The sequence below is a fragment of the Caretta caretta genome, chromosome 2 (assembly GCF_965140235.1).
Source record: "Caretta caretta isolate rCarCar2 chromosome 2, rCarCar1.hap1, whole genome shotgun sequence".
NCBI classification, from domain to species: Eukaryota; Metazoa; Chordata; order Testudines; family Cheloniidae; genus Caretta; species Caretta caretta.
In genome coordinates, this window is record NC_134207.1 from 62,373,683 (window position 1) to 62,398,482 (window position 24,800).

General features: G+C 42.0%; 1 protein-coding gene and 4 non-coding genes across 5 annotated transcripts in view; 2 read left to right on the forward strand and 3 right to left on the reverse strand.

Moving 5' to 3' along the window:
• Positions 1-3,737: 3,737 nt before the first annotated feature.
• On the reverse strand, positions 3,738-3,827 carry TRNAY-GUA (transfer RNA tyrosine (anticodon GUA)). Its single transcript is given in 2 exon segments — positions 3,738-3,773; positions 3,791-3,827. It is a non-coding gene; the product is annotated as a tRNA-Tyr (tRNA).
• Positions 3,828-5,984: 2,157 nt separating this feature from the next.
• Positions 5,985-6,057, forward strand: TRNAR-ACG (transfer RNA arginine (anticodon ACG)). The gene has a single exon. It is a non-coding gene; the product is annotated as a tRNA-Arg (tRNA).
• Positions 6,058-8,358: 2,301 nt separating this feature from the next.
• TRNAR-ACG (transfer RNA arginine (anticodon ACG)) lies at positions 8,359-8,431 on the reverse strand. Its single transcript has one exon. It is a non-coding gene; the product is annotated as a tRNA-Arg (tRNA).
• Positions 8,432-9,175: 744 nt separating this feature from the next.
• On the forward strand, positions 9,176-9,265 carry TRNAY-GUA (transfer RNA tyrosine (anticodon GUA)). Its single transcript is given in 2 exon segments — positions 9,176-9,212; positions 9,230-9,265. It is a non-coding gene; the product is annotated as a tRNA-Tyr (tRNA).
• Positions 9,266-13,552: 4,287 nt separating this feature from the next.
• DNAJC5B (DnaJ heat shock protein family (Hsp40) member C5 beta) overlaps positions 13,553-24,800 on the reverse strand; it is a 33,450-nt gene continuing 22,202 nt past the window's right edge. The window contains exons 3-4 of the mRNA XM_048840811.2: positions 22,359-22,533; positions 13,553-15,842 (exon numbers count right to left, since the gene is read on the reverse strand). Of these exons, the coding sequence (XP_048696768.1) occupies positions 15,748-15,842; positions 22,359-22,533 (270 nt within the window). The 3' untranslated portion in view covers positions 13,553-15,747. The remainder of the gene's footprint in view (positions 15,843-22,358; positions 22,534-24,800) is intronic.

Consider the following 24,800-nt stretch of genomic DNA (forward strand, 5'->3'; position numbering starts at 1 on the left):
CTTGACTTGCTTCCTTCCTAACTTTGCTTCTGCCATGCATGCTTTTGATTCCTGGTTCCTGACTTCAGCTCTGGCTCACTGTCCCATCTCCTGCTCTAATTATTAAGCGAGATTCCTGTTCCAACCAGTAGGTCTAATTTCTGTTCCAGCCATTAGAGTTGATTGTCCTTGTCCTGTTTGTCACAGCCAGAATCTTTCAGCTTTCAGAAAAGCTTTTTTGGGGGTGAGGGATTGAATATCAAGAACTCCTTAGTCAAAGGGCACCAAATATGGATCATTAACAGAGCATGGCACCCCCTGAAACCAATGTCAAAGCAAACCAAGTAAGCATGTCAATTTTAGAGCACTTAGCAGAGTTGCACTTTAAACAGAAAACTGGTCTTAGCCTTAACTGTACCTAGTGCCTCAGTTAAATGAGAAGAAGAGAAAAAATTCCAAAGTAAATTGGACAAGCTGCCTGTCTTCCTGTGTCTTTATTGCATAGGACAAGGACGGCAACTCTTCAAATTATCTATGGGATAGTCCAGTAACTCATTACAAGAAAATCCTTGAGCTGGGGCTTGTAACAATTCTCTATCAGAAAGGTTTTATGTACATTGAGCAATGACAGTGGTAAAAATAAATACGTATTCTACTAATGTGATGGACAAAAACCCAAGACTCAGAGAAATGGAATTGGTTCCTGCCAGTCCTTGATTAATAGAGCTCACCGATGAAAGGTAGATGAAATGGAATCTAATGTTTGAAACACACTCAAAAACACATACATTGCTACAATTTTTATGATAATAGCACACAGCAGCAGGCTTTTTGCTCACCCCACATTCTGCTTCCTTCCAGACAGCAAAACCTAACTCCCCTGCATCTCAGGGGGAAGAAAAAAACCCAAACAAAAACAAGTGAGAAAAAAACAAACCGTTTTTATCTAAGCCAACAGTGGAGAGAAGCCAGAGACTCCATGAAGTCTGCTACAGTAATTAGTATCACCAGTCTATTTTGTGTCAAGGGTGCCCCAAGATGAGGGTGACAATGAATGGAACATCTAAGCCTTAATATCCATATTGCTTGCACCGTGGGTGCGGGAGGGCAAAGAAAAAGGAACTCTGCCTTTAAAATAAGCTCGAAAGAAGAGTGTGCAGCGAAGGCAAAAATTTCCTTCAAGCTGCAGTCAAACCAGCAACCAAAGAGATAGAAGGTGGAATTAAAAAAAGAGGAGAGAGGAAAAAAACAACCTCCATCTTAGAGGATGCAAGCACCAATCCTGCTATTATTTATATGCTAAGGGAACCCTTGGTCACTTGAGCTGATTCCACCTTACCCTGTCATAACTCCACAAACTTCCTCCAGAGATCTCATCTTTATAGTGAAAACAAATTACCTTCATACTTACTTACACAACACCTTGGAAAGGACCTCCACTCAACAAATACAGTTTGCATAGCAGAATACACTTTGCAATTTTTTTTCTTCAAGGATACTACTGGTCCGTGCATCCTACCACATACTGCTCTGTTTTGCAGTCAAAATATGTCTTGGACTTAAGCTAAAGAAGGAGAAAAGCAGAAATTACCTTTTCCAGGAAAACAAATAGAAACTGGCATACAACAGTTAATAGATAGTATGGCCAGAAGGGATAGATCATCTAGTCTGATTTCCTTGTATATCACAGGCCTTTTAAGTTCATCCAGTTACCCCAGTAAGACCAGTAAATTGTGTTTTACTAAAGCATACATTCTAGAAAGCCATCCAGTCTTGATTTGAAGATGTTGAAAGATGTAGAATTCAGCACTTTTTTTGTTAGTTTTCTTCAATGGTTAATCAACCTCACTATTAAAAAAATGGTGTCTTATTTCTAAATTGAGTTTGTCTGGCTTCAGCTTCCAGCTTTTTGTTCTTGGTATCCCCTTCTGAGCTAGATTAAGAGGCCTTTTGTACCTGGAATTTTCTCCCTGTAAAGATATTTAAAATCTGTAATCAAGTCCTCTCTGTCTTTTTTTATTTATTTATTTTTGTAAGCTAAACTGTTTGTGGTCTTTAAGTCTCTATATAGCATTTTCTCCAGCCCTCAAATTATTTTTATGTAGCTTTTTGTACCTTCTCTGATTTTTCAAATGTGGACCCATGAACTGTGTGCAGAATTCTAGTACTGGTCTCACTAATGCCATGTACAGAAGTAGAATCATTTCCCTACCACTAATGTTTGATCTGAGCATGGATGGCATTCATGAATTTAACCCCACAGCTTTATGTCCACACAGCAACTGGGAGGTGTGATTGCAGCACATGTAGACATACCTGAGGTAGCTTTGATCTAGTAGGCTCTGTATTGCAGCGTATATATATATATGGAAGGATAAAAATAAGAGGTTCAATGTCTTTCCCATGGTCATACAAGAATTCTGTGGCAGAACTGAACATAGATTTTCTGACTGTTATGCTAATGCTTAACACATAAGATCTCCTTATATTTGAAGCTGTGAGCAGGTTTGGCACAGGCTTCTCCACATGTTGCAAGATGAAATAGTCTCTGAACATATGCAAATAATGTTAAGAACTGCTGAATCCTTGAGAACCGAACCAGGTGTATTTTCTTGGTGGTTTAACCATCTTTCTCTCCCAGCTGCCATTAGGGGTTGCTCTCTCCTGGGGCTTCTGTGAATAGCAAAATCATGTTGGAGGCCCTCTCACCACAGAGAATGAGGATATGCCGACCTTTGAGTTGGAGATGTAATTTCCAGCTTGTACATATATGCTTGTGGCTAAGGGGGTAGTGAGGCCGGCTGGCCATCCCAGGTATAATCCCATCCAGGATCCTAGCTACATACTCTGGTGGTTAGCCTATACCATGAACCACACAGGCTATTTTTAGCATGCTAGCTTGATCAAAGCTAGCACATATATATCTCCTTGAGCTGGAAATTACCCCTCTAGCTGCAGAGGTTATACAGTATAACTATTTCAGTAAACACCACAAACTAGCCAAAATAAGTGTGCTGGTACAAAAACTGTGTAGCATCATGCAGAGCCACTTACTGTTAGGTGGGTGATATCTGGCACATTATTACCCTATTTAGGGATGGGGGTGGGTAAGAGAGCCATGGGTTTTTTGGGTCTACTTTGTATTAGACAAATTATAAATGACTATGAAGGGGAGTCTTTACTACAGTGCTGGATACAGCCAGGCAAGATGATGTAGGTCTAGCTAGATTTCTAGGTCACATACTAACTAAACACAGCCTGGCTATTTTGGTAATGCACCATGTATATTTCTAGCGCTGCCTACTGCATTGTAACAAGACTAACCACAGCCGCAAGAAACCCCCGCAGGCTGAAATCACCCAAGGGCCTGGCCCTCTGCAGCCTGTTCAGGGAGGTGGCTCCATAAAACAACCTGGTTCAGGGCCGTAGCGGTGAAAGGAAAGCGGTGTATAAATGCCCCTCAGCGCCCCCGACGTGGGAGGTGGGTCACCCCGCTTTGGCCCGGCCTACACCCCCGCTGTGCGCCGCGGCCCGTCCCTGCCCGAGTGGGGCCGAGCGAGCAGGCGGGGCCAGGCTTCCCGGGGGACCGCCCGCACCCGCGCCTGCTTCCCACTTCGGTGGCACAGCAGGCAGCGCCCGGCCCAGGCATGCTACCTGCGCGGGGGCGGTTTCCGCGCGCCGCCCCCTTTAGTAACTGAACCTCGGGAACAAAAACATTCAAAATATGAAGAGGGGGGGGGAAAAATAAAAAGTCAGTCTCCTTCGAGCCGGAATCGAACCAGCGACCTAAGGATTCCCGCAGTCAGCTCCTCTACAGTCCTCCGCTCTACCAGCTGAGCTATCGAAGGGACGTGAAGGAAGCTGCCCCAGACACACACAAGAGTCGCGGCCGAACGAGTTCTAACTCGGAGCACACACATGACGCGTGAACGGAGCAGGATGGCGCCAAAGCATCAGAGCCAAGGCCGGTTGCTTGCCACCGGGTCTGCTCGGCGCGTGGTCAGGCTCGCTGACTGCGTCCCTGGGCCAGCGCGCTTCCCCAGGGATGGGAACGCTGCGGGGGGAGAGAGAGAGTGAGACCCCAGCCTCTGCCCCCTCCCACCCAGCTCTCCCGGCTCTTTCCCTGCTCCCTCTGCCCTTCCTCTCGCCAACCCGGCCCTGTCTCTCTGTACCCCCACCCCAAATGTTGTTGATGCCTGCGCAGTATTGTCCCACAGCCCCCCTGCCCTGGCAGTACCCCTTGTCCTGGCCAGTGCTGCCTCTGCTGCTCTACAGCCCAGCTCTGCCTTTCTCGCCTTTCTCAGGTTTGCAGGGCCCATGGTTTCATCTGCCCCCCAGAGTTGACAAATGTTTGTCAAGATAGGTTTTTTTAAATCATGGACCCAAATCCTCACGTGCAGACCGTTGTTTTAGTGCTTGCCTTTCACTGCACCCTGTCCTTTGAGGGAAGAGGCCTCACTCCTGTGCAGTATCCCTTGGACTTCCATGGGTTTCAGGGTTGGAATAAGGCCTGGCCTACACAGAGCTTTTGTAGTGCTCAAACTACCAGTCAAAGCCCTGTCATGGACATGGTTGTAGTGGTGACTTCTGCCTCTATAGGTTTCAGAGTAGCAGCCGTGTTAGTCTGCGTCCGCAAAAAGAACAGGAGGACTTGTGGCACCTTAGAGACTAACCAATTTATCTGAGCGTAAGCTTTTGTGAGCTACAGCTCACTTCATCGGATGCATGCAGTAGACAATACAGTGGGGAGATTTTATATACACAGAGAACATGAAACAATGGGTGTTACCATACACACTGTAACGAGAGTGATCAGGTAAGGTGAGCTATTACCAGCAGGAGAGAAAAAAAACCTTTTGTAGTGATAATCAGGGTGGGCCATTTCCAGCAGTTGACAAGAACGTCTGAGGAACAGTGGGGAAAGGGGGGAATAAACATGGGGAAATAGTTTTACTTTGTGTAATGACACATCCACTCCTAGTCTTTATTCAAGCCTAAGTTAATTGTGTCCAGTTTGCAAATTAATTCCAATTCAACCGTCTCTCGTGGGAGTCTGTTTTTGAAGTTTTTTTGTTGAAGAATTGCCACTTTTAGGTCTGTAATTGAGTGACCAAAGAGATTGAAGTGTTCTCCAACTGGTTTTTGAATGTTATGATTCCTGATGTCAGATTTGTGTCCATTTATTCTTTTGCGTGGAGACTGTCCTGTTTGGCCAATGTACATGGCAGAGGAGCATTGCTGGCACATGATGGCATATATCACATTGGTACATGTGCAGCTGAACAAGCCTCTGATAGCGTGGCTGATGTGATTAGGCCCTATGATGGTATCCCCTGAATAGATATGCCTGTATAGTTATTCCCCTTTCCATATGGGAAGAGCTATACCAGTATAAAACACTTTTATATCAGTATAGCTGTGCCCACAGTAGGTAGGGTCATATCACTTTATCAGTACCAGTATAATTAAAGTAGTAGTCTAGCTAAGCCCTGACTGTCTGCTTCTGCAGACTCCTCTGTAAGACCAGCTGCTTAGATTGCAAGCTCTTTGGGGCAAAGAGCAGATCTCATATTTGCCTTTAAATAATCTTCCACACTTTTGATACTATATAAATAATATCCTCTAGCTCTTTCCTCCAGCTCTACCTTTCTTCTTCCTGTTACATTATCCACCCTAAAGGCAGGTTTAAACTTAAAATGCTGGCTCGGCACAGCTGCAGCAAAGACATTTCTACGCTAACAGGAGACCTTCTCCTGTCAGCGTAGTTAATTCACCTCAGCAAGTGGCGATAGCTATGTTGATGGGAGGGTTTCTCCTGTCAACATAGCACTGTTTACGGGGATTAGGTTGGTATAACTGTATCGCTCAGGAGTGATGTAGTTATACTGATGTAAGTTTGTAATGTAGACTTGGCCTCTGTATACTGTTACCCTAATGCTATATTGATAAATTTAGGTAGAATAATGTTATATGTCTCTCTACTCATAGTCAATTGCCAATATTCAGGGCCAGTGGCGCAATGGATAACGCGTCTGACTACGGATCAGAAGATTGTAGGTTCGACTCCTGCCTGGCTCGGTGTTCTTTTCCGTAAAATAAGTCTCCTGATTTATTTTCTCTCAGATATTTTATTAATTGATTACAGCTTGCCTGGGACAAACTGCTGATATAGCTAAGGTTGCAAAATGACTTTCATTATAATTTACTAGTTTTGCTCCACAAAACTCTTAAAAAACCCGAACTTCCCCTTCTGACCTGAAGCTTCCTGTTCTTAGTGTCAGGCCACTGGAAAACCTTTTTGGTTTCTGTAAAATACTTACTGTTTTTTAATTTCTCTTTTGTAAAGAAACCTGTGCTTCTTCACTTTAAATTTTGCATTTACAGTGAATTGTACTTTACAGTTAAATTTTCATATAACAGCCATCACATATTCAAATCGAGCAGAGCAAGTTTCCAATGAATAAGGCATGTGAATTTGAAAAAATAACGTTATGAAGTTATAAACAATTGAACTTTGGGGTTTTGTGCACATGCAGTAAATCAGGAATCCACACAGAGAGCCTGCCATTCCAAACTACTTCATAGTCTTCGCTTCCATCTGCAGCATGGCTTACTCTGGAGTGAGAGTTCTGTTCTAGTCAGATAATGATACTGCACTCAGTACTTTAGGACAGTTTACTAAAGTTGTAAAATGAAAAAAAAGCTATGATCTTGATGTAAGGATGATAGAGTGCTTGCACTAAAGCTCTAACTGCAACATTTATCAGTGAGAATGGGGCTTGTTCACTGTAAACTTATGGAAAACTTCATTAATATTTGGTATTTTGAGTATTTTCTTACCATTTCAATTATGTTAGCTTCCAGATCAAAAATGATTCTTCTTTAAACATACTGAAAACATCACATATACTTTAAACATATCTTAGAATTAAGGCTAAGATTTTGTCCCGGAATCTGTGACTTGCAGAGAACTCTGTGACATTTTCTGCTTCAGCCCCGAGCCTGGAGCTGTCAGCGGGTGGCAGGGTTCCCAGAGCTCTCAGCCAGAGCTCTCCAAGCCGCTGGCCCTGCAGCTCTGAGCTACCATGGGTGGCAGCGGAGACCCTAGCGTTCTCAACCACTGTGGGCAGCAGGGGGAACCCCAGATCACCAGCAGCAGTGGGTCTGAACCCTTCTTCCTCCACATTTTGTCACAGTTATTTTTAGTAAAAGTCAGGGGCAGGTCACAGGCTTCCATTAATTTTTGTTTATTGCCTGTGACCTGTCCCTGACTTTTACTAAAAATAACCGTGACAAAATCTTAGCCTTACTTATAATTTGCAAAATACTTCTATATTAACTCGACTTCTAATAGTAATTTTATTACATAAAACAAAGATCAGAATGGGGGGGTCTAGGAAGGAAAAAGTAAACTGCAGGTTAGTAAATAAATATGTTCTGATATTTCTAAAGTATAACAAATCATCACCATGGAAAATAATTTATCACATGAATATCACTTACTGGATTCCCAGACCTAATTATTTCCCACTATACTTTGTTTAATTAAAGATAGGCCAGATCAAAGATCAGTCAATGGATTGACCTCTCCTAAATTTATTTAGCTGAGGATCTGACCTAAAAAACTTTATTTTCATAAAATAGCTTAGGAAAAAATGAACCCCAGAACACACCTCTTGTAGATGAACTTTAATATGTCGTTGCTCCCTGAAAAGCAATACTTTTGTTTTTAACAATACATCTTCCTAGTTTTCATTTTCTATTAGGCCAAGAGTTTCCACATTAGTATTTTTTTAACTGCTACCTAAAAGAAGCCCATGTTTTCGCCTACATTTCCCAGAAATAAGTACCACGCTTAGGCAGTTGACTTTTCTAGAGGGATTTGGTGTGCTTTTCAAATTTTCACCATTTCACAGCTCATTGTGCGATCCCTGAATTTAACTGTTTGAAAGAAAGCACATTTGCAATTATTTCAAAAGGTTAAGTATAAATGGGGTAAAAATACTTGAATATTTTAGACTTCTTGCAATTCCAATTTACCCAGTTCTATTTTAGTTGGGAGTTCTGTTGGACATGCAGGCATAGAGGCAGCATGGCTGTTCAGTCAAACAACTATGTTTTTCCTCCTCATACTTAAAAATACAGTTTCAGAGTAACAGCCGTGTTAGTCTGTATTCGCAAAAAGAAAAGGAGTACTTGTGGCACCTTAGAGACTAACCAATTTATTTGAGCATGAGCTTTCGTGAGCTCACGAAAGCTCATGCTCAAATAAATTGATTAGTCTCTAAGGTGCCACAAGTACTCCTTTTCTTTTTAAAAATACAGTGTTTCTTCAATATGCCTCTAAGATTGGGTTTTACAAAAAAAAAAAAAAGCCTCCGAGCCAGGCAGGAGTCGAACCTACAATCTTCTGATCCGTAGTCAGACGCGTTATCCATTGCGCCACTGGCCCATGACATAAAAGGAAAATATCTGACTACCAAGTAAAGGGATGAGGGACGATGCTCGTACTCCCCCTCCTCTCCCCCAACCACCCTGGACATAACTGTGGTGCAAGCTGCGGCCTACCGCCTCCCACGCCACCCCGGACCGAGCCCTGCAGAGACAGGCACCGCTTGACGAGGCACAGCCCCTGCCCCCGCCACTGACCACCGTGAAGGCCATGAGCAGACCCTCCGCCCCCGGCCTGCGAGGCAGCACCAGGCAAGCCCATCACCCCCCCCCCCCCCCCAGCCCAGCCCAGCCCAGCCCCGCCCCGCGGCAGAACTGCACTCCCAGGCAGCCCCCGCCCCGACACACACACTCCGCACAGCAAGGCTTGGCCTCACAGCCCGGGCGCCCGCCCATGGCACGGCGGGGCCAGACACGGCTCCCCCCGGCCCACACGCGCCCTGCATGGCCAGGCGCGGGATTCACCCCGCCCCCCGCCGCTGCCGCTGAGGCCAAGCACGGATCCGTTGGCCTCGCCCCAGTCCGCAGTCTCTGGGCGCGGCGCATGGGCCCCCAGCCTGGGGTGACTACCGCCCCGCCGGGGGGCGTGGGGGCCGCGACGGGACCAGCTGGCCTACCGCCCGCGCTCACCCCGGAGCGGCCACGCGCATGCGCCTTGTGCGCTAGCAAAAGCGTCTGCGAACGCTTGACGGTGACGTCGACTCTCTCGGCTCTAGTGTGTTACTCGGGAGGGGTTCTTCATGTCCCTTCGATAGCTCAGCTGGTAGAGCGGAGGACTGTAGAGGAGCAGCCTGCGGGAATCCTTAGGTCGCTGGTTCGATTCCGGCTCGAAGGAGACTTCCTTTTTTTTCCCCCCATCCATCTTTATTTGCGCTTTGGGACATTGATTTAATGTTGCGGCTCACAATACTGGCTCAGGTAGTCGGAATGATCGCTGTGTTCCAACATACGAAATATGTAATACTTGTGCAAAGTTATAGGAAATAGATAATAGTTTTAAATATTTTATCAAAATGAGAGAACTTTTTTCTGTGGGTGCTGGAAAAGGACATTTTTGGATCTCTTGTTCACAGTGGCAGGCAGATATTATTATTTAACTTGTACCTTCACACTGCTCTGCACTTGTAATTACAGGTGGTCTCCCAATGCAAATTTCAGTCCCAATCCAAACTTTTGTAAAATGTGGGAAAGTTTGGATCCAGTGATTTTGTTCGGGCCCAGCTCTACTTTCAATAGGATCTACTCCAAACAAACAAGCAAAAAAGGTGGTGGTGGCGGTGGTACAAATGGATGTTGTGCTACCTCTATGTGAAAATCAAAATCTAATAATTTGTTGAAAGAAAAAAAAGGAATAGTGTTTTTGTGCCATGTTATCATAGGCCCAAATGAGGCAAATTGCTCCAGGCAAATTCCTACACTCTGTAGTTTTATCTAGATTAGGATTTGAAAGGTGTTAACAAATGTATTAAATTAGCTAATTTCTTAACAGCCTAGTGTAGACCAGGAGAGAGTGCCTTGCTTACACTAGTCTCTGAATGCGGGTTAGCTAACACGTGCTAATTTACACGTCAGGTAACATCTTTCAAATCCTAGTTTAGATAAAGAGAATCAGCAGAGGCAGTAGTCTGCCTACACAAAATAACTTGCAGGATTGAGGCCTTCTATAGTAAATTCTTCAGGACAGAGAGGACAGAGTCTGGGCATGGGCACTGTGGGTGCTCTCATAATACAAATAATGCAACATCCTGTTTTCTTATCTCTGTTATTATGGGTGGATTCTCCTTTGTTATGCCTAACCAAAAAAAACTAACAGTTCTGCAGATCACCATTTCTTTGGTTCCTTCCTTGAAGATGGCCATCAGATGTGAACAAGCTCTGTGTTCTATGGCTGTCAGTCTTGCTCTGAGGAGCTTGTGAAGCGAGTATCTGTTAATCTCCTCCCAAAGTGGAAGAGTATGTTGTAATCTAAACTAAGTGAGCTCTAAGGGTATGGCTATACAACAAGCGCTACAGTGGCATAGCTGCAGTGTGGCAGCTACCCTGCTCTAGCATAGACATTTGCTGCAGCAACAGAAGGTATTTTCCATCACTGTAGTAAATCCACCCCCTCAACAGACAGTAGCTACACTGGCGCTTCGGTCTCCTTAACTACATTTCTCAGCCGGGGTGTACATTTTTCACACCCCTGAGCTACGTTCTTGGGTTGACCTAAGTTTTAGGTGTAGATCAGGCCTAATAGCTCATGAGAAAAAAAACTACAGATGCTACTCCCATGCTTTGGTCTTCCTTGCCACTTAGCATCCATGTACCAGACAGCTTTTTCATTTGAATTTTATACAATGAATCAGCAATACCAAGTATATATTTAATTGTGCATATGTTTTATCATTCCATCTATACTTGATGGCTCTAATTCTGAAAAAAACATAAAAATCCTTGAATAAAATTACATCAATATCTTGGATATGAAATCTTAAGGAAAGGTAAAATAATTAAATTAAAACCCACAGGCATATTTGAAAAATGTCTTCTATTAAATAGTTTATTTTATTATGTATTTCTGTTACAGGGGAGTAAAGTGCACAAAATGTTTAAACAGCAGGTTACGTTTTTGCTAGTTTTTAATCTTTAAAAATATTTCTCCCGTTTTCTGTTTTGTGTGACCTTGGTATGAGTCATTCTCCAAACATTCAATAGAACAGATCTCATATAATAGATCCAGCCAAAACAGTTGCTGCTCAGGTAATTTCCAATCACTTGATGCTCTGTGGTCACAGAGACTAAATAACATTGTGGCGGAAAAAATCCCTCACTTTAGCAGGCATAGAAATGTTTGGCATCTTGTGCTACCACCTTCACAAGGTCAGAGTTCCCTGTGTGAAATCCTGTCTCCACTGAAGACTATAGGAGTTTTGCCATTAACTTTGATGGAACCAGGATTTCACCACCTGATTCCTCAGGCTCTTCTCATAAGAAAAACTGAGGTTGAGGGATTCTGCCAGCCAATCCCAAGCATTATCAAGTGGGCCATCGGCTCCCCACAACCAGTAACTCAGGAAAGAGCTGGAGTAACACCTCTTGATGCACAGTACGGGTGAGAACTTTAAACAATCTAAGGTATTGTCTACAGGGGAAATTTGCCAGATTTCCCCATTGAGATAAGTAGTATCCTGCCCTGTAGAACAAAGAAGGCATTTGCAGCTGAAGTTCTGGTTATTGTTTTTTTAAAATGCGTTTGCCACATGCCAATTTTTCTGCCAAGTAGTTCCTCTTGGGAAAACAAAGTTCTCTCAGAATTTATCAGCTTGGAAAGTCACCATAGACATTTTGGATGGATCAGGATCTTATTGGTTATTTTGGCTGTTACCAGAACAACTTTTTCTTAGGGTAGAAACATAAAGGTAGTGCTTTAATTCGTACACATAGGGAGTCTTTATTATTCAGAGAGTGTTTGACAGCAAAGGTAGATTTCAAATACATAGTATTTTTTATACAAATAAATGCAACACTATAGAGCAAAATATTTGCAACTCTATGCTTTCAAAAGATTAATAGTAATTCAGCTGGACTTTACATGGAAGCAAATCATGTAGGCATCATTGTTTCCACCTTAGTACACCTTGTAGAAAGCAAACAAAAGCAAAAGAAAATTAAATTCATATTTATGGACCAAATCCAGACATACTTATTCAGTTTTTATTATGTCCTCAGATATGCAGACTCTCTGACTTCACTAGGACCTGCAGGTGCCCAACACTTCTGAAAATCAGATTGCCTTTATTTAACTGCCTAAATGTGGATTGAGGCACCCAACTTTAAAAAGGTTGACCATAGTTTTTATCAGTCTAATAGTGTCATTTTAGCAAAGCCACATTCTTTCAGAGACATATCCTGAAGACTGTATTCAGAGTTGCTGGGGGTTTTTTGACGAAGGCTGTAACAGTGCATAGTGATCCTTGCAGAGCCCCATTTAAGACAGTGGGGCTCCCTGAAGATGCAGCAGTTGTCTGTGGGATCACAGTGCAGGACTGGGGCCTAAATTCTTTCTAATTTAGGCATCCTTTCTGCATTAAGAATGTAGTAAAAAATTACAGGATATAAGCCCAGAGCCAAAACCCTTTGAAGTCATTGGGAATCTTTCATTGCTTTCAGTGGACTTTGGATCAGGCACTCAGGTCTAGATCTTCAAAGTATTTAGGAGCCTAACTCCCAGTCTGAGCTTTAGCCCTTGTTTATTACCTTAGGGTCTGATTTGCTGCAACCATAGTAATCAGTGGTGAAATTCCCACTGATTTCTATGGGAGCATCACCTGTAAGATAATTTTTATATACCATGTGTAACTTTCATTTAGACTTTTAACTGGGTGCATTTTCACATTTAATTCTATACAGGAAACAGTCACTAGCATTTTCACACTTTCACAGTAAATTATTGAAATAAATTTGAAAAAGCGTGCTTAGAAAATCATTTACACAGCATGTGTAATATGTATCCATATAGGGCCGGATTCTCGATTCCACCGCAGTGGATTTATATTGGCTTCAGTGGTCTTACACCAGCATAAAATCAGTGTAAAGGAGTAGAACATTAGGCCCACAGATGTGTGTGTGTGTGTGTATGTTTGCTGGTGTATGAATGTATATAAATACAGTGGGCTGCATTCTATCCATAAGATATATGCACATACATCTCCCACTAAAATCAGTTGCAGTTGAATGTGCATACCTGGGGACAGAGCTTGACCCATTAGAGCAAGGGAAGTAATTATGTGCTGCATATGTGCAGGTAGTATAGGGCTTGATAGAAGTAAATTGGAGTACTATCTCTGATTACAAGGCTAGCAGTAGCTATAATGCCTGCACAGGTAAATGGAGATATATACTGAGTATTAAGGGGTTTTAAAATATCAGTGTATCATAGGAACTTTAAAGGAACTTTAAAGAAGGTAATATTTAATGAATTTGGAATTATAGTTACTGATTTTAGCTGTATATTTAGCTGCAGCTGAATGGGATTTGATGTGAAAGGTGGGAAGAAGAGGAAGAAAATGTTTCACAACTACAGAATCCAATTTTTAAGTAAGAAATCATTTAAACTTTTGACAAACAATATATTCCCTGGTTTCTATAATTTTGTAGTAGCAGCTGTGTTAGTCTGTATCCGCAAAAAGAAGAGGAGTACTTGTGGCACGATGAAGTGAGCTGTAGCTCACGAAAGCTTATGCTCAAATAAATTGGTTAGTCTCTAAGGTGCCACAAGTACTTTTCTTTTTATAATTTTGTAGCGTATTACATCCTCCCCAAGACTGAATTGTGAAAAGAGGAACCACAATAGCAAATGCAGAGAACTGGGGTGTGACAATGATTGATGGAATGTTTTCAGTAAAGAGAATATAAACTGCTGAAGCTAACGTATCAAACCAGCACAGTGCTAAGTTCAAGATTTCTGAACTCGTGCTTTAGCTCTTTACAAACTAGGGGCCTGATTCTCCTTCCACCTGCTCCAGTTTTACCTTGGTATAAATCCACTGCCTTCAAAAGAGATGTACTTTATTTGCTTCAGTGAAGAGAGAAGAATCAGACCCTATATATGTATACTTTAAATTTAAACCATATAATATTTTCTTGTCTCTCTGATTATTCCACATTAATAAATTAGCATTTCAACCACAAGAGTTTTGTGCAGCAGTGCACTGCTAGTAAAGACTATATTTTGACTTAAAATGGAACTTTAAGTGTATTAAAGGGCACATTTATTATTAACATACAACTTCCCCAAAATTTGTCTATACAGAATAGTTTACATGTCTAAAGTGTGTCAGTACCATAGAATCAGGGCTGGAAAGATCTTACAACAGTGTGCTGGTTAAACAAAGCAAAGAGAGCCTGCTTCTCGAGTACAATTTAAACCTGAATGGGTAATAATTATATGATTTGAAGTGCAATACATGTATTATAGACTTGTAGCAAAGAAGAGGATGGGGTAAATGGTCACTGGATCAGGGCAAGATTATTAAGAGAAGAAAGTCCTATCTTGCTCTGCCTCCTTCTGCCAGGAAGCTACCTCCTGCCCTTTCAGCATGACTTCCTCCTTCTCTTCCTGTCAATTCCTGCCCCTTCCCTCAGCCCAGGAGCTAAGATGAGGGAGAAGGACCATTATTTGCATGTCAGTAGGACAGCTGGGAAAGAACAAGTATAAAGCCATCAGTAAGGGGAATAAGTAGGCAGGCAGGCAGTTATCTGTTGACTCGGTTGAGGGTCATCTTCCATCCCATCCCAAAGGAGTTAGGGAGCCAAAAGGTAAGGAGTTGGAGGAGGCAAGGGTTGCATGAGGTCACAGGCATACTTCCAATTAAAAACAACAACAACAGAACTTTGATTTGTGTCTCAGATTGGTCAGTCCAAGATGAGGGAGAGATGCTGCTGCCAAGTCTTACAACTGGCAAATAGGGAGCATCAACCATCCACATCTGTATGGTATTTTCCTGCCGGTCTCCTGCTTCTGCTCTTGTGCAGGTGCTGTAATGCACATGCACAGAACCAAGACACAGAGATCATGTGCATTTCAATTAGGAGATTAGTCTCTTGGGTTTAGGTTGAACTGCCTTCTGACTGTTAAACTCTTGGATTTGGTAATCATGCCCTGTGCCAATCAAAGGACAGCTGACTCAGCTTCTTTATTGCTCTGGTTCCATCCCCAGCAAGTTTCAGTCTACTAGGCAGACTAGTGCTGTCACTCAGTGCTCTCTCTTTAGCAAAATCAGATCCTTCCTGATACCTACTGTTCCTTTGCTGTCTATTGAAAACACTTCCATCGTTTTCTCAAAGGAAGCAATAGCATTATAAATACAGTCTCTACCCTAAAACTTTGTGGCAAACTAAGAACATTACATTGTCAGACAATGACAGAACTGGTGCCTTCTTGAGTAGACTCAAAGCCCTAATCAGGGAAAGTCCTTGCTTAGGTGTGGAAAGGGAGCTCCATTTAAGGGGAGATAAGAGAGAGGAATATTATTGTATTGAAGGGATAGCCTGAGCTCAAAAGCGTTAACCCTCTTCAAGGGCAATTTGCTAATCAGTATAACAGTATGCTAACGGTAAGTATCTTAGTGCAGAACACAGAAGATGGGCCTGTTCATTTTGAAGGCCCTATGAGTTAAAGAGTCTGCATCCACAGGAAATTACATTCAAATTATCTTTGCCTAACTTAAAAATCAAATACAAATATGGAAAACTATTACAGTGCTTTTCAATTATCTTTTCTGAACCCTCTTTGTGACATGAGCAAACTGCAATCAGACTGTACTTGCTCTTGCTTTATGAGTCTGTGTGATAGCTGCGATGGCCATCTCCGATTAGTTGAGTTTTCTCATTTGCATTTGTCGGCTGAAGTATGATTGGAGTTTCTCCATCTAAATCAAACAGAAAAAACAAACCCCTCTAAGCACCGTTGATTTGATACAAAACTCAAGCTGCCTTTCTTGATAGAATGACAGCAAAAATAGTAAGATCTAGTATACTGTAGAATGATCTTTCAAACAAGCTTTCATCTAAAAGGGTTGTAGGGTTCAATCCTGGATGAGTAAGGGCTGCAGGATAGAGCTCTAAATGGCTGTATGCACACTAAACAAAATTCTATGTTTACCATCAATGTAATACTTACGCTAAGCCTAGGTACACTTTACCCGAATGTTCACACAGGAAGTTATGTTGCTACAATAAACCAGTGTGCCACATAATCCTTTTTCAGTTTGCTTATTAATTATTATTAATTATGATTATTACACCATCATTTTACCTGATGCTTTACAGAGATTAAAAAGACCATGCTCCTTGCCCCTAACATTTACAATCTAAGTGCCTGATCCTGCAAATACTATTGGGTGTAATGATTACTACTGTGAGTTCTTTAGACTGACCATAATGAATACTACCATGATAATTAAGGCCCTACCAAATTCACGGACATGAAAAATGCGCCATGAAGTCTGGTCTCCCCCCATGAAATCTGGTCTTTCGTGTGCTTTTACCCTATACTATACCGATTTCACAGGGGAGACCAGACTTTCTCAAATTGGGGATCCTGACCCAAAAGGGAGTTGCAGGGGGGGGTCACAAGGTTATTTTAGGGGGGATCATGGTATTGCCACCCTTATCTGTGCGCAGTCTTCAGAGCTGGATGGCCGGAGAGTGGCAGCTGTTGGCTAGGCACCCAGCTTTGCAGGCAGTGCCCTGCCAGCAGCAGCACAAAGGGTGTCAATACCATACCATGAAATCCTTATTTCTGCACTGCTGCTGGTGGCGGTTCTGCCTTCAGAACTGAGGTCCCAGCCAGCAGCCGCCACTTTCCAGCTGCCCAGCTCTGAAGGAAGCATCGCAGCCTGCAGCAGCACAAAATTAACGGTAGGAGTACCACAACCCCCCTTATAATAACCTTGCGACATCCCCCCACCACACACAACTCCTTTTGGGTCAGGACCCCTACCATTACAACACGGTGAAATTTCAGATTAATCCGTAATGTTTTGTATATTGTCATTCAGTATAGATTCTGGTTTTTGCTTTCAAAATGCATCAGTAAAAAAGATGCCTATGTTTTCTTGTGAGAGTGGCTGTGATGGGGTAAAGCTAGGTCCTTGGAAAGCTGCAGTCAGCCCACAGATTGTTGTGTTCAGTTTCTACAGCATAGAAGGTTTAGCTGCCTCTTCTATGAATGTCCCTGGCACAGCTCCTCAAGCTGGTGCAGGGCTCAGGATCTGGCACTTAAAGGCAGGGCAATCTGAATATGATGCTTTTATGTCTTGATATAAGTACATGCCTCTAGAGTGGCTGTGAGGCTGGCAGACCAGGTGCCAACTCCTGCCAAGATCCTTAGGCCTCGACTGAACACTGGCCAATACATAGCTGGAAACCAGTCTGGCTCACCTGTATGTTAGTATTGTTAAAAGAGATGCTAAGTTTATAAGAATGTGTTTAGTGTTTAGACTTTATGAAATGCTTGGAGGATGCTGCATGTATTAATCTCACTTATAACATCTGTGCCCCATGTTATAAGGTGACAGTGTTTGCATTGTACTCTTCTGTAATTGTGTAAGTTCCACAGGAAAGAAGCTTTAGTTAATCTAAAATGCTGGCTTTCTACAGCAGACGTTAGGTCCTGCCCACCAAGAAGGCTCATTGAAACCAAATAAGGCTATTGTGAAACATCAAAGAACAAAGTCCTTCCTCCAGTCCTCCATGAAGAGGAGATGTGTGCATGAACTCATCCCATCAGCTTGAACTCTGGGAAGAGGGAGATACAATTTTTGCTTCTTAGAGATTTTTATCTCTATGCCCCTTGGACTTTGGGAGGACAACATTTCTAAGCATGAGCAGTAAACGGGATGAATTATGGACACAAAACATAACATACAGGAATAACTCGACCAAGAGCAGACATCTAATTGCATGCCAGATGGCATCACGTCAGTGGCTGTGTAACTAGTTTGATTTTGTCAAGGTGAAAGGCAAGAGTGATTAGACTGCAAGCAGCTTCTCTGTATGGAAAATTCCATATTTCAAAACAAGGTCAAAAAGAGGCACTATTTCTCACTATTAGCACTTATACAAAGTTTACAAGTAATTACCTTTAAAAACATGACTCTGGTTTAGATTAGATTGGGAGTTCAAATTCATTTTTAAGGCCTTTTAGAAAAGCAAAATATTTTCTGGATTTTCATGTAGGTTGATAGGGTTTCGTGTGTGTGTGTGTGTGTGTGTGAGTTTTTAATTTTATGGGCAGTCATTTGCAACCAGAAACAGTACACTTCAAGGCTAGGAACACTCAAAGACTACAAGAAAGGGGGATCCATGAGAAATGTACTACATTGTTTCAAACTAATCTGCAAACACTTCAGGAGGCTGGCAGCTTATCCAAATACTTTGCTGTCTGCACAACTCTAGGATTTATTATGGGTTTCATCAGAGTGGGAACCCGGGGTATAATAAGCTATACAAATATAGCCTTTTAACAGAGAGCTACAGAATGAAGGTGCAGCAGAATTCACAGCTGAAATTGTTTTCTATAGATAGCTCATGTTTGCTCTTCGCCTACATTGATATCATATGGAGTGCGGAGGAGACAATGATGTGCTAAATACTTATTGCTTATGAATCTGGAAAGTAGTTCAGCTCATTCCAGTTCTTTCCCCCCTTTTTTTTGATTACATTTGCTGTAAAATTGAACACTGTTTGGAAATGTATCATTTTGTTCTGATGATGATAACCAACCAGGAAAAAACCCACTGACAAACAGTTGGAGAACATCACCACAGTCTGACATACCAAGTGCCTGACACCTTACTCACATGAGCAGTCCAACCTCAAACAGTGCCTCATTCAGCAGCAGGAGAATCGGTGGGAGGAATGACACTGACTTCAATGGGAGCAGAATCGGGCCCACTGACTTAAATGAAACTGTTTATGTGACGAGAACATTGCGTGACTGGGCTCCAGAGCAGGAGCATAGGTCCCAGTTTAACGGAAATAATTACTTCCTTCTCTTCTGCTGTGCATTTTCTCAGAGCATTTGAAACATTGTGGTTACTGCATGCATTGCAATATACTTTTTATTTATTGTCTGATTCTGACTCTTAAAATATGTTGGTTTTAGGGCATAATGGTTACATAAAAAACATTTAGAAACTGGTCCAATGTTGTAATAATCTAGGCCCCAATACTTCTCCCATTGATGTCAATAGCAGAACTATCATGGATTTCAGTGGACGCAGGATCGGGTCCCTAGTTATTAGAACTTCTGCTAGGGGAAAGAAATCATTCTCTTGACTATAATAAGAGTAAAGGGCAGGTCCTGCAAACCTTATTCATCAATAAATTTCTTTAGTTCTTTTGCTGAGACTACTCATAGGAGTAAAGGTTGCAAGATTCATCCTACAGGGCCAGGTGTTCAAAGTAGCTCAGCACTAGAGTGGTTTGAAAATTTTCCAACTGAATGTTTTGCCATCCGAAAATGCTGTTTTGTCAAAACCAAAACCTTCCGTGGGGACATGTCAATCAGAACAAAATTTCATTTTATTCCCACATTCTTAGAATGGAATGTTTTGATGTTTCATTTAGAAATTTATTGTATGTTATAAAAAAAACAACAAAAGATAAAGTCAAAATCCAAACAAATCATTTGATTTTATCAAAACTAAATGGTGGGACATTTCAAAATTTGACATTTTTGGAACACAAACAATTTTCAAAATCATGCAATTTCCTGTGACACAGTAATTCCAGTTCTCACACAGTTCTACTCAGCACCAAGCAGCTCCTATCGAGAGCAGCAGGAACTACTGGGTGTGGTGATAATCTGGCTGATAACGTGCACCTTACTCAGAGATTGATATCATGAAGTAAACTACAAAAGTAGTTTCTCCTCCCTTGGTGTTCACACCTCAACTGCTAGAAGAGGGCCTCATCCTCCCTGATTGAACTAACCTTGTTATCCCTAGCCTGATTCTTGCTTGCATATTTATACCTGCCTCTGGAAATTTCCACTACATGCATCTGACGAAGTGGGTATTCACCCATGAAAGCTCATGCTCCAATACGTCTGTTAGTCTATAAGGTGCCACAGGACTCTTTGCCGCGTTTACAAATCCAGACTAACACGGCTACCCCTCTGATGTATTTTTTGCATATTGAGCTCTTTGGAAAATAAATGACTTGTTATGTACAAAACACGACAATAAATTATTTAGTTAAACTTTGACTTTGGTTTGAGGATCTACATTTTGACCTTGTAGCAAAATTTTGAATAATGCTATTTATGCTGAGAACAGTGAGAGACAAAGAGATTAATTACTAGAGAGAGTGATCCCACTGTGGGCAGGCGACCTATAAGGAATTTGGCTCAAAATGTGGATTTCTCTTCCAAAGCAGCCTGCTGCAGGAGAATTTACATTTGTTTTCTGAATTACCTGGTGGAGCCTTTCTCTAGAAGCTATCTTACATAAAGCTATGGGGGTGCAGAAAAGTCAGAACCTGCCTATCTAGGACAATCAAGTTTGAATTGCCTGCTTGAAGAGGCAATGCTAGTACCAGCCTATGCCATTTTCATTCAGTTACATCTTTTCAACCAGCATTTATACAACTTGTGTGTGCAGCTTGTGTCTGTTATCACTTGTTTTCTTTGAAGTGCAAATTTAAAGGAAGAGGCAGATGCTATTTGTGTTCAGCTGCAGAGGAAATGCATTCATTGTCCTGTCACATGGAAACCTTACTTTTCTTGTTGTTGTTGTTATTGCTTTGTTAATATAAAATAAAGGCAGTTCTGACTGAAATTATACTGACAGGTTTCAGAGGAACAGCCGTGTTAGTCTGTTGCTTTTGATTTATGAAAAGTGTAGCAAAAATGACAAGAGGGATAAGAGACCTGGAAAAGTTCTAGTTTATTTCAGGCCCTCCCTATGAAATCTGGATTTACAAAATCCAAATCTATGTTTTATTAATTTTTTTAAACTGGCAAATTAGTGAACATTCTGAATAAACGGGAAGTGGGTATCTCAGTAATGTCAGACATTGGTGTGATGGAGGAAAAGAAATGAATTGTTAAAGCGTGGAAAGACCCCCTTGGGGGAGTGGCTGGGCCCAAATCTGGGATTTTGAAAGTTTGAGTTTTCTTTTGAAAGACTGTGCTGTAAATAAATAGGTCCCCAGGAAGGGGAATTTTTTGACTATCTGGCCTGTGCGGACTTTTTTCAGGGAGAATGAGTTAAGGAGAAATGGAGTCAGCGCTACTGCAGAGCCACAATTGGCCAGAAGGGAGTGCTACAGGGCAGGTGTGTGCTTTGACATGGTGGTTCTAGGTATAATGAAAATACTTTTATAACCTTTATCACAAAAGATCCAAAGCACTTTAAAGAATAAGCCTTGTCTTGCAGCCCTTTCTCAAGTGAGTAGACCCATCAAAGTCAATAGGACTGTTTGTATAAATAAAGGTTACACAATCAAGCCCACTGGCGTTCAGATAGCTCTGTGGGGGAAGGAAGCAGGTCAGGCACAGCACATGACATAAGAATGACTAGGATATATAGGCCATTCACAATATAGCAAATCTCCTCTCCTACACAAAGTGTCATGGGATCTTTAATGTCCATGTGTTTAATCAAATCCATTCTGAAGAAGAGCTCTATGTAAGCTTAGAAGCTTGTCTCTCTCACTAACAGAAGCGGGTCCAATCAAATTTATGACCTCACCCACCTTGTGTCTGCAATATGCTGGGACTGATACTTCTACAACACTTCTGCATAATCAAGACAATAATAGATACAAAGAAACTGTCATTTCTCTATGTAATATACAGTAGAAACTCAGAGTTATGAACACCTTGGGAATGGAGGTTGTTCGTAACTCTGAAATGTTCATAACTCTGAACAAACTGTTATGGCTGTTCTTTCAAAAGCGTACAATTCAGTATTGATTTAATACAGCTTTGAAGCTTCACTATGCAGAAGAAAAATGCTGCTTTTGACCATCTTAATTTAAATGAAACAAGCACAGAAACAGTTTCTTTACCTTGTCAAATCTTTTTTTAAACTTTCCCTTTTTTTTAGTAGTTTACTTTTGACACAGTACTGTACTGCATTTGTTTTGTTGTCTCTGCAGCTTCCTGATTGCATATTTCTGGTGCCCAATGAAATGTGTGGTTGACCGATCAGTTCTTAACTCTGGCGTTCATAAGTCTGAGGTTCTACCGTACTGTGCTTCTGGCTTAGTTGCCGTATAGAAGATTTGTAGGACCAGATACTCTGCAGCTGTAAATCAGCATATCTCCATTGACATCAGTGGAGCTACACCGGCTAACACCAGCAGAGGACCTGATCAATAGTTTCTTTAACGGTTTTGTATATTGTCACTCTATATTAAGTCCCTCCAATCCGTACCTTGTTCCATGTCTGTCTTGATCTGCTCTTCCAAATCCTCAGGAGACATGCAGAACTCATGTTCTTCCCCTCCGGGTGGCTTGGGTTTACACTGCCCACAACAGTAACTGAAACAGCAGCACAGGCAGCAGCAAAAGTAGCAGCCTGTCAAGAGGCCACAAACTGCAAACAGGGCCTAGATTAAACAGGGGAGAAACCCCTATTACCACATGAACTTCCTTTAATTAGTGACAGTTTTTAACAGACATAAGGCATGTAGTGTCAGATTTTCAAAAGAACTCAGGGCCAGATTTGCATGTGCTACTCCTGAGGGCATTCTGCCCACCATATTTTAAAATTCTGCACGCTTTATTTGTCAATAAATAAATGCAGAGGCTCCAACATGGCAGTGGGAAGCACAGGCCACTGCTTGTACGAAGGTAGGAAATCACCCTGCAGCCTCCCCAGCCCCACCCCTGGGACACGGACTCAGTGGTGAGGCTGCACCTGACCCTGACACAGCACAAGGTCTGGGCCTACCCCAGAAACACCCTGGGGCCCTGCCCCTCTGCACCAGGTGCACCAGATGTGGGGCAGGCAGTCAGGCTCAACCAGGCAGGATCCAAGTGTGAAAGGGCTGAGTGTGGGGACAATCTGGGCGCAGGCAGCTTCCCTTTGCTTCCCTGTCAGAAAGTCATTTTTCTGTGGGGAAGCGAAGAAATCTGCGGGGGACATGAATTCTGCACACACTCAGTGGTGCAGAATTCCCCCAGGAGTAAAGTGCTCCACACCCACAGTTGGAGCCAGATTGTCAAGAGTTTAGCTGCCATTCAAAAACCCAAATATGGGCCAGATTTTCAGAGCACTTGCCACCCCACCCACCCTTTGTCATTATGACATTTATGGCTAGATTTTCAAGTGTTCTGCATCCAACATGCACCCAATATGCTGGGCTCTTGCAAATCTAGCCCAAGTTGTGAGTGCTGAGTGAGGCCTTCCAGAAATTCCAAACATAGTGCAAAACCCTCAGCTCCCTTAAAAATGGCTCATTACAGTAGATCTCTGTGTAAATTCTTATTCACTGATAGAGTGTTGATAATAGCAAGTATATGAGAAAAAAGAAACAAAATAAGGAGTCCAAAGGCAGGAGTGGCTAAGATGAAACATTTAATTTTCCTCTCACACATACTGGGATAAATCAAGTGAAGTTACTTAGGTGTATGTAGAAGAGAATCAAGCCTCCTTGGTCAGTGCAGATCCTATGGACTTCAGGCACAAATCTGCTTTCATCAAGGAGGCTCAATTTAGTCCTTAGCTTATAGTTAAAAGGCCACTGTTGAGAATAATTTAACACATGTAGCTTAACTCAGGGAAAGTGCTCTCACCAATAGTTTAATGTATTCAAAATAAAATATATGGCTTGATAATAATAATAATTAATAATACAACAATATCCCCTCCCCCTCCCCACCCCCAAATCCATCGCAGGATTGTGACATGTGTAAGGATAGGTATCAGGTTAATAGTATGGAAGTGACTATGTGAATTAAATGATGCAATGTTAGCATGGGTGCAATTATGCTCCATTTGAAGTCAGTGGAATGATTCACATGTTTAAAGTTAACCATCTGAGCAAATGTTGAGGCTCAAGGCCAATGGTAATACCTGTATCAGGTTAAACCCACAAATACCTCCAGATGTTTTCAAAAGACTGGCCAGATTTATGCTGAGTTGAAGTTATTTCAAAATGCTGTGCCTTCTCTCACAGCAAACCTAGATTTTGTACTGGTTTAACTGTTTGGGTTAGGGTGTGACTTTTTACTGAAATAGATAAATTGGTACACACACTCCCAAGTGTGAATGCAGTTATACCCATATAAACATTCTTTAAAATGGTATAGATTATTTCCCTAAATTTATGGGTATAAGATGTCAGTATAAGCACCTTTATACTACTATAATTGTATCTACACTAGGGAGTTGTACCACTTTAACTATACTGATTTCAACTTGATGTAGTTAAAGTGGCACAATCACTGTGTACCTTAATGGAAAAAAGGGAATTATGAAATATTAGTTAAAGCTTTTTTCTGTGTAAAATGGCCCCACTTTCCCAGCTTGGTTAAGCCTTCAGCGAATTCTGGGCTTAACTCAACAGTCATTTTTGCTTTGCACTTCACCTTTAATTTTCATTTCATTACATTTAATGACTTGTGCCATCACTTAGTATCTTCTGGGATGGACACTGTGGCAATGAGTGGCAGTATAAGGCCCAAGATAGACTCATTCACTACAGGTCCTAGCTTATTGGGTATAAGAGATGGAAGAGGAAAGGTATGGCTAGGCATGTGGGGAAATGGCTGGACTCAACTTTAGAGGAGCCTTTGTTGACCTGCTTATACTCTGGAAATGGGAAAACTTTGTTTGGTTTAGTGGCGATGGAGAGACCACCCTGTGACAATC